This window comes from Drosophila subpulchrella, chromosome 2R, assembly GCF_014743375.2.
Source record: "Drosophila subpulchrella strain 33 F10 #4 breed RU33 chromosome 2R, RU_Dsub_v1.1 Primary Assembly, whole genome shotgun sequence".
Classification (NCBI taxonomy): domain Eukaryota; kingdom Metazoa; phylum Arthropoda; class Insecta; order Diptera; family Drosophilidae; genus Drosophila; species Drosophila subpulchrella.
In genome coordinates, this window is record NC_050611.1 from 10,970,824 (window position 1) to 10,980,501 (window position 9,678).

At 46.0% G+C, this 9,678-nt stretch overlaps 1 protein-coding gene across 3 annotated transcripts; it reads right to left on the reverse strand.

Moving 5' to 3' along the window:
• Positions 1–553: 553 nt before the first annotated feature.
• LOC119550734 lies at positions 554–8,372 on the reverse strand. 3 transcript variants are annotated; one of them, XM_037859649.1, is made up of 8 exons: positions 8,129–8,372; positions 6,938–7,036; positions 6,678–6,872; positions 5,912–6,022; positions 5,149–5,475; positions 4,613–5,088; positions 4,316–4,534; positions 554–4,056 (listed from the first exon to the last, which is right to left on the reverse strand). In XM_037859649.1, exons 1-8 carry the CDS (start codon positions 8,370–8,372, stop codon positions 838–840), a joined length of 4,890 nt encoding a protein of 1,629 aa, XP_037715577.1. In that variant the 3' UTR covers positions 554–837. The 3 variants fall into 3 exon arrangements, with proteins under 3 accessions (XP_037715577.1, XP_037715576.1, XP_037715575.1); XM_037859648.1 differs by having other exon boundaries at positions 4,316–4,558; XM_037859647.1 differs by having other exon boundaries at positions 4,316–4,558; positions 6,678–6,893.
• Positions 8,373–9,678: the final 1,306 nt, after the last annotated feature.

The window sequence follows — 9,678 nt, forward strand, 5'->3', positions numbered from 1 at the left end:
AGATTGCGGTTGGATTGGCCATTACTCGGTAATCTAACGATAGTTGCCGCAATCAAGCAACAGACATGGACAATGATCATAAATCTTGGTTAAAATTCGTTCTGGCTTTTTCCTTATGTACGGTTTCTCTTTTCCAGGCATGACCTTGCAAGTTGTTCAAGTCAGTTGATAAACCTATCATTAGACATCTCGGTTTTCTTATTCCCAATCATTGATTTTCAGTAGCTTTCACTCACTATCGCTTTCTAAGAATATTGATAAGTACCTATGCCTTTTACAGTTACGGTTTTCAGAAAGAAACATTAGATTGATTACTCAAAAGTAGGCTACATTAGAATAAAAACTTTCGTATAAATATAACTTTTCAATTCCGATAAAGTAAACTTTTTGTTTAGTCTAACATAGGTCGAAGTTTTATTGCGATAACTTAATTTTAAGCCATTTACACTGGGACTAACACTAAGATTGCACATTTCCGGCCCAAGACTGCTTACGTTTATCACAATACGCATCCGTTACGATACTACACGATATAATATGATGATTGATTGCACTTAGACTTCTTAGGGCTTGGGTTTGTTTCTATTCCGATATTCTGTTGGTACCTGCACTTTGCGTATTGGATGCAGTTTCCAAGGGTTAACCTCCTTATAAATAATAATATTTACCAGCTAGCTTAGATCTATCAAAATTGCACCTTGTGGTTTGGCAAGAATCTCAGAGTTATTGCACTGATTGTTGCTATATTGCGTTACTTAGTCTTAGAATGTAAGTCTTTCGTCTGCTTTCGATATTGCACATCCCTAAAAACTAATTTTCCATTAGGCGATACTTATTCTAACTCTTCCTTATCATCTTGTAGAGCACGGAGTGCGTTTCTATGCTCTCCGCCCCGGACTCCCACATGTCCTCCGCGTTGGTCTCCTCGTCCGTTTCCGAGGATCCGCAGCAGGTGCTGTGTCCGCGTCCATTTTCATCCGAGGAATAGGACGACATGGTGGTGGTGCTACCCCGCACATTTCGCTCCTGGGAATTCGTTTGGGAGTGGGAACGAGTGAGAGTCCTATCGGAATCCGCATCGCTGAGATCGCCTGGAACCACTGCCATGTTCTCCGGCGATCGACGACTATGACCAGGGGAAACCATGTGCTCGAGGTCTTCGAAACGATTGTCGTTTGGTCCGCTCTCCTCTTCGTTGTCCTCGATGGTGTCCACCCGTATGATCTGTCCCCGACCGGACATCATCTTAAAGTTGTACCGATCGTAGACATTTCGCTTGTACAGCTCCGTGGAATCGGTGCTCATATAGCCGCTGTCCAGTTGTCCGAAACGCTGTTCGTAATACGTCTGGCTACCGGGTTGTCCCATTCCAGCCGACTGAGCAGCATCCTCGATGATGGAGGCGATGCCGTCATCCTCCAGAAAACCGGAGGCATTTTTGCTGCCATACGTTGGCGCTGGACTCTGGCTGGGACTGAACTTATTGGCCGCCATGGTCACAAACTTTCGCCAAGCATTCTTCAAATCCTTGGCCTTCTTGGCGCGATCCTTCAGTCCGATGGCAATCTGCATTCCAGCCGTGATTTGGGCCTGTTCGATCTCGCAGCGGTAGACGGTTTGTACGTTTCCGCCGGAAGTAGCACTTCCAGAACTACTGGCCGCCCGCTGGGGATAGGCAATGCCCACGGGCACTCCTGCATTCCGATACATCTCCTTGGTGCGCTCTGAAAGATGACCACTGCTCCGATTGGAACGGGAGCTAATGGACAAGGCATCGAACTGGGCGAGATCCACCACCTCCTTGAGGTTCTTATTGCCGCTGCTGAACTCCGGCTCGGTGGTCACGTCCTTGGGTGAGTCTGGACCACCTTTCGAGGCCTCCTCCCGCTGACTCTTCCGCCGATTGAGATACTTGGTCAGACTGTAGTCGTTGCGCAGGCTGTTGATCTTCTTATTGTATATCCCTTCGTAGTCCTCTTCCGGTGATTTACCACTGACTTTGGCAGTCTTGGAACCTTTTGTATGGGTTCTCTCCTCAGTGGTCGCCGATATAGCACTGGACATGGTGTTGTTGCACGAGTTCTCGAATTCCGAGATCCCAGTGACCTCTGTGATTTCACTGTGCAGGCTGTAGGCATCTTCCTCTTGGGCTCCCGAATGCTCCGATGAGTTTGGCGGCGGTGGTGGCAGTGGTCGCTTACCATGCACCAGTGGTGGACAGTAATGCTGATTGGCCTTGGGTCGGGCAGGAGGAGGAGGCTTATCCGACGGCTTGGGTGATGAAATCGTGATGGTGGTCTTGTTCACCTTTGTCACATCCACCACCGAGTGGGTGGGTGAGGTCTCCATGAGGCGTTGGCGACGAGAGTGCTTGGCCTCCAGGGTTAGAATCCTACCCTCTTCTTCTGGTGTCTGTGGCACTTTCTTCTCGCACTTGATGTTCTCCTGGACGATCAGCGGTGACTCATAGATCTCCCTCAAGTTCCGAAATGAGTTACTGGATCGCAGGATAAAGGAGGCGGTCCTTGGCTTAATGGCCTGACTGGGGGCAGGACTCAACTGGCGACTTAAATCGGGCAAGGAGTTGATCTGACTGAAGTCCGTGTCCATTGGCTTGTGGCCATCCCAGGCTGAAATGTCGCAAAAGCTCTGCTTCTTGGGCTTGCGATCTAGGGTGTCCGGCTCGAATTGATCGCTATCCGTGCGCTCCAGATCGGAGGGGGGCTCGTGCTCCACCTCGATGGTCATGCTGCCCCGAAAGGGGGTGTCGTACTTGATGCGAGCCGCCGCCTCCTTTTGCCTCTGTTGCTGTTGCCCAGGATGTGGATGCTGGTGCTTCGCAGCCAGACGCTTCTTCATCTCGCCCTCCTTGCGAAATCCGTCCAGGCGATCGTAGACGGTGTGACTGATCTCCATTTCCTCCTCGAGTGGCAGAGCTGTGCTCAAACTGGGACTCAGCTGGGAACTCACATCGGAGGATGGTGAACTGGAGGAATGAGAGCTCTTGCGCTTATTAGGCTCAAGACGTTCCAGGCTATCCGTCTCGTAGTCCACAATCAGATATTGCGGGGACTTTCTTCGATAAATCGGAGAATCTGGTTGGAACTGTTTGAGGGATTTGCGGCTGAGGGAGCTATAATCCGGAGTGGGCACCGATGGAATGCTGCTCTGTGTGCTGCTATAGATGTCCTTGATCCGCTTCTCAATGGTGCTATCATAATCGGGCGTTGGGATATGCGCAGTATACTCCCGTTTCAGGGAATCGTAGATAACCTCCGCCGGCTTCATGTTCCTCAACATATTGTAGTGCTGCCGGTCGAAGGAGGTTAGCGAGGTGGGCGTCGAGTTGGCGGCGGCGAACTGTTCCAGGACCTCGCTGCGCTTCCTCAGCGACTTGGAGCGACTGGAGGCACTGCGTAAGGACCCCGCTGGTGAGTCGGCCAGCATGAACTTGGGATTGTTGTAGATTTCCCCACCAGTCTCTGCAAATCCATAGACATTGGCAGCCACGGAAAAGGCGGAGAAGCCCTCGTAAGACCCGCCCACGGATGTCTTCGGTTGGGTAGGCGACTGTTCCGGACTGTTTTTACCGGGGCTACGACTGGACTGCATACCAGGAGGCAGACCTGGCGAGTTGGACTTCCCAGAACCTTCTTCTGTTTTAGATTTCTGCATAGGAGGCGGCGGTGGTTTCTCCTTGGGTGCAGTTATACCCTTTCTCAGGGAGCCCTTATTGGGCGATCCGGATGCCTTCTTTGCAGTCGTCGGTGGAGCAGGTCTGTCGAGGGTCTTTTGAGCCGGAGTCGCATCGGAATTGGGTACACTTTGCAGCCATTGCTCAATGCTGTTCCGCTTGTCGCCCATTCCCTTGGTCGCCAAACTTTGCTGCAGCGGAATGTTGAACATGGTGGGTGAACTGGAACTGGAATCCGGGTGCAGCTCCTCGGGAATTATGTTCAGAGAGGGTTGATATCGCTTCGAGGCCATCTTGTACTTGGCAATGGCGATTACCTCGCGAATCTTCTGCAGAAACTCGATGGCAGCTTGAGGCGGTTCCTGGAAAAGAGCAACAAAAGGTTATAGATATGTAAATTAATATTTATGGATTACCCTTTCAATAATCGATTTGTTTTGTTTTCAATATTTAGAAAAATTATTTTTTTAACTTAGCAAATATGAGACTGAAATATATTAAACCTTGTAAGACTAAAATATTGTTCAAAATATTTTAAATTAAATCTAGTTTTCCAAAAATAAATTCCTTATTTAGGGTCATAACTTGGTTCTAAATTTAGTTTTAATAAATGTAGCTTACCGCCAGTAAATGAGGCTCAAAATAGGCCGGATTGAAGTAGAGCTTCTTGCGCACATTTCCACTGACCATGGCACGCAGATTCTCCAGCTTTTCCTCGGTCATGAGTTCATCAATGACGGCCACATTTTCAGCGGGCAGGCACTCGTTATCCTGCAGGAAGTCATCCACATCCATTGCCGCATTATCCGCACCACCCGCTGGTTTTGGTGACTTACTAAGCTGTGGATGCACCAGCACAGATGTCTGTAAAAAATTACATATTGATCCCCAATTTGTAGAATTATTATATCAACGCACCTTGATCTTTTCCTCCATTTCGCACTCAGAGTTCGAGTTCGAAATATCGCTGGCAAAACCGGAGTTGTGCTCTCTTTCGCTCAGCTGGGGGAAATGTTGCAGCAAGGGATTATTTTTCACAATACCCATATCCTCCTTGAGGCTGCCGATACTGGTGCGAGTATTGGACTCATTCCCATTACCCAGACCCATGCTATTGGATGAGTATATACTACCGACCCGGCTAAAAGGCGCTCCATAGGTTACTTGATCGTTTTTGGGATAGTTGATATCATTCGTCAGGTTATCTAGAGAATGCCGAGAATTGTGTCGCTTTCGCTTTTTCATGTAAAGGTATAGAAACACTGAGGCCACATAGATGAGGCCCAAGAGCAGACTGCAGATGCCAATGACGACATACTCCCGCATGGTCATTCCATCGGAAGTGGAGGCCAAAGTTGTGGAGTTGGCTGGTTGAAAGAAGACCTCGGGAACGTCTGTTTTGGAATGTTATGAGTTACACCTTTGTACATAAGATTAGGATTTAATAGACTTACTGTGGGCATATTTTACGGGACTGCCATTCACCCGGAAGGCAACACAGGGCGAATGAACATTTCTGGGAGGCATGAGTGGTTCGCCCTTCACGTGACTACTAGCATTCATTGCCACCGTCATATCGCGACACACCAGATGCACCACAATTAGGCGACCCTGCATTTTCTGGCGAAGATCGGCTTCTCCCAACCACAAGAGGAAGCTGCGTCCCTCATCCCGGAACATTCGAAATGGGTAGTCGGTGTCTATGGGATTCCGCAGATCCGACCAGCCATTGGAACCCAGATACTGGGCGCCGGTTACAGCGCAAACGGGTGTGTGAATGCCTTTGAAAAAATGTATCATTATTCGCTTATCTTATTAAGTCCGATCTTAAATATTTATATTAAGCAGAAATAAAATATATTAAATTAAATACAAACAAACACCTCTTTACAAAAGACTCAAAGACTTTCACAAATTAAAATAACAATAATAGTCTGAATACATGAGCTGTCAATTGGCTAATAAAATATGGATATTTATTGAAACCAGTAACTTAAAACCAGTACATAAATAACTTTACCGTTTAAATTAAATCTAAATCTTTGAAAATAATACTCTTTTGTTTGTCAACAAATCTTGTCAACAAGAAATTTTGTCTTATAAAATATAAATATTTAAAGGAAGCTATTCCCTTCAACCAGTAAACTCTTCACTACTTCTTCGATTTTCCTAACTGAAAGTGTTAGATATGATCCAAATATGGAACCAATTACTTACTGGCAAAGCTGATCTCCCTGCTGGGATAGATGATCTGACCCTTGAGCGGCAGGAAGACAAAGGGTATCTTTTCCGAGGAGGAACCACTCACGAAAGGCGACAGGGAGCACTCTGTAACAATGGGTGGAGAAATGGGAAACGATTAGGTGTTTGAGGTGTCTGAGGTTGTGGGAAAGTACGCTCAAAATGTCTGCGATAACGATCGGCGCTTATCAATTACGAGTCGGAATCGGTAGTGAAACTACATATTTGCCTTGTTGTTTTTCCGGCCAGCCCGGCTCTTACTTTCTTGGTCCGACATGGAGAGTCCGATTCCAATGCCAATTCCAATTCCGATCTTCGAGTCGGATTCCAGGCCCGAGTTAGACCCCGAAATGGCACCAGTATGAGATTGTTTATGCTGGCAGACGACGAAAGACGGGCGAAAGTTTCCTTTCATTCATTAGCAGCGGGGAAACAAGCGATTTGTTCAATAATAATAACATTTTTTCCCTCTTTGCGTCACGTTTCGTTTTCATTCTGCAGCCCTGCACAATTTCAGTGGCTGTTATTACAGCATTTCTTTCGTTCGGTTGGGACTTTTCAATTTTTTTTTCTTTATTTTTCTTCAGTTGGGCAACCATTGTGCTCGGATATGACAAAACAATGGATGGATATGGATGGTGTTTCACATGTGGGAGCGACTCCCACCGCGAAATGGAGCACACAATTTGGCTTGGAATTGGTGGAAGGCTTCCGCAATGCACACACACACACACACACTCACCATGGATGTCGTCCACGCAGATGCCCAGATCCTCCCGATAGGCCCTTTGATAGGGAAGACATCGACAGGTGCATCCGGCTTCGCCACTCCCATCTAGGTTCTCCATTTGGCCACGACCCCTTTGCATCTTGAGGCGGCGGGTCAGAAGCTCCATTTGACCGCCGGCCAGAGAGGAGGTCGCCGGATTGAGTCCGTCTGTGGATTGGGGGATTTTCTTGGATTATGACAGGCACCCATTACCATGGTTATCCACTACTTACCGTTGCCTTGACCGCTTCCATCGCCGGTCAGACGCACCAGCGATGCTGTGCCGCTCGAGAGTCCGATGCAGGTGTCCGCATTGCAGGCACTGCTCAAACCTGCGTAGAGAAAACATTAAGATGGATTGAGTCGGGACTTCACAACATCTCCAGCCGATTGACGGCTAATCAGACCCCACCGGACCGGACCGGGCCAGGCCTTACTGGCAAAATTAATGCTGCTGTCAGCGGATGAGCCACGAAAAAAACCACCGCATCATCCAGCCGAAGATGCCACATGCCAAGGCAACTGTTCGATGGCAGTGACACTGGCCATGCATTTGAAAAAATAAGCAAGTCTTTGGTACTTCATTCATATACGTACAATTATCTGGTTAAGTAAGAAAGATTTCAGAATGCTTGCACCACCATTAAAATCTATTTAAGAAAATAACAAGGTAAATGCCATGAAATATCATTTTAACAGTGCTATTTTGGCATTATATTACTGGTTCTTTAACAAACCAATATGAATATGCAGGTTGTGCTTTTAATTCCAAAATATAAAGGTTAAAGAGGCGTTTTCTCGACCTCTAAATAGGATAAACTATTTAAACGTAAGTTACTTCTAACCTATATCAAATATATTCTAAGTGAACTGACTGATTTGTCAAGAACTTTTTAACGGAATGTTACAATAAAACATAATACAAAATAAGTATATAATAAATATCCTATTATTGTGGGATGGCAAACTGGAAAGATGTATTCTTGTTGTCATCTCTTATAATTTTAGTTAAGCAATAACAATAACAGAAAGCATTTTAAAGTGTTATTAATGAGAAAAAGGGTGCTATATCTTAAGAGATGTTACCACATAACCATTAAACTACATATTCATCATCTACAAGGCAGTTTATTTTTCTAGAACGAACTTTATGCTGGAGATAAACCATGAATATGTTAATATGTGCGCAGCGCATTTAATGTGCTTTCACTTAACAGTTAAGAATAAACCTAACCCATTAAACAAATTGAACAGTTATTGCCTAATAAAATTAATCTAAAATAGATTTTAAGAGCCATTTACACCCACTGACATTGATTTTCTAACTGACTTTAATGGGAATTTCCTAAATCAGTTAGGGAATCATTGAATACCATCCCCCTTTGTAGTATGGCAATCCCCCTGATTCCAAGTGTATAACTCACCGCTCGTGTGGAAGGTATCGCCGTCGTGCTGTCGTGTCAGATTGATGAGCTGCCCGCTGGTCTGCTGCAGTTCCTCCAGCAGCAGGCTGGCCGGCATCGGTGGACCCTCGCCGAGATCTTCGTTGGCATAGTGGTTCCTCACCCTCGGATGTGGGGGCGGGGGTCGGGGTGCCGAGGTGGGCGTGGCAGGCGGGAGGCGGATGAAAGTGAGCAGAAGGAGCAGCGGTAAGGATTGGAGCCGCATCTTAACAGCAACATAGCTGGATGGAACGCACTCTGGGGGATTCTACGGTGCAGCTGCAACTGGTTGGGGAGAGGGGCAAAAAAAGAAGAAAAGAAAAGAAAAGAAAAACAAACCACTAATTAATTAAAAAGAAGTCCAAATTCGTAGCTAGCGAAACGAAACCAGCTAGCCAGTTGACATTCTTTGGGGCCCCCCGGTTAATGAGGCAGAAATTGTTTAGTCCGTTTTGCTGGAAATGGAGCAACTTCTACATCTACATCTACCATCCAGTTGGTGCTAGTTTGCCGGCGGCTAACGGACAACATTTAAACAAATGTTGCAATTAAAACTCGTTCTGGCGGCAAGTGTATACTTATTGCCTGGGACAAGGTGGAGAGCTGGCATAATGCTGCACTGGTTCAAGTGCGTCGCAGTGGGAAAACTGTATTCCACTGCTGCGTTTACCGTTACCAAAAGCCCGCTGCTGCACTTGGCTTAGAACACCCCGTTTATACCGCTAATCAGTTGCACTTTAGCAGCTGCTTTCGGCCAGGCCAATTTACATAAATATTTCACACACACACCGCGCCAAGGCAGCACAGAAAACTTATTGGGGACTCCTAACTGTTCATATCTACAAGTTCTACTGATCTCAGAACTGTGTGTGCCTGGTTTTTTTGGCTCTTCAAAAGAAGAACAAAAGAGACGGGTGCGTAGAGGGGTAGAGTTGGTGGTAAAGGTATATTATCTAGAGCCATAATGTGCGCGCGAATGAATGAGAGAAGAAAGCGATAAAAAAAGCAACAGTTGCGGCCTAATTTGAAAGTAAAATTTCTTTACAAAAGTCAGTAGAACTCAGCAACGAAAACAACAGAAACTACAAAAGACACACTAAGGTTCGGTGCCTAAGTCTTTTGATTGACCAGTCACCAGCTCTACCATCATAATCGCCATCCATCTACAACGCTATCCACCAGCTTAGCCATCTCCATCTCCATCTATCACTCGACTTGCTGTACAGTTATGGCATTTAAAAATAACAACAATATCATTTCTATTATTTCTCTTTCTTTTCGATTTGTTTACGAGCTTGCCTTAGTTATTCGGTTTTTGGCTTGATTTTGGGTTGTCTAGTTTCGGTTTTCGGCTTGCCTGCATTTTCGAAACGAATTTAATGGCAGTAATGACCTGCTTTTCGGTTTCCAACTGCAATATCAGCAAAAACTCACAGAGCAATGATACTCGTAGCAACTGAAACTGATGCGATTTTGATGATGCTGAGAAAAAGACAAAAAGAAGTGGAAAACTCTTGCTGGTTCTCGGGACT

Coding starts and splice junctions, on each gene's coding strand:
- LOC119550734 (XM_037859647.1), bottom strand. CDS start 8,372: ATGCGGCTCCAATCCTTACCGCTGCTCCTTCTGCTCACTTTCATCCGC. Junction 5,089..5,148: donor TCCCGTAAAATATGCCCACA/GTAAGTCTATTA, acceptor ATTCCAAAACAG/ACGTTCCCGAGGTCTTCTTT. Junction 4,057..4,315: donor TTGAGCCTCATTTACTGGCG/GTAAGCTACATT, acceptor GCTCTTTTCCAG/GAACCGCCTCAAGCTGCCAT.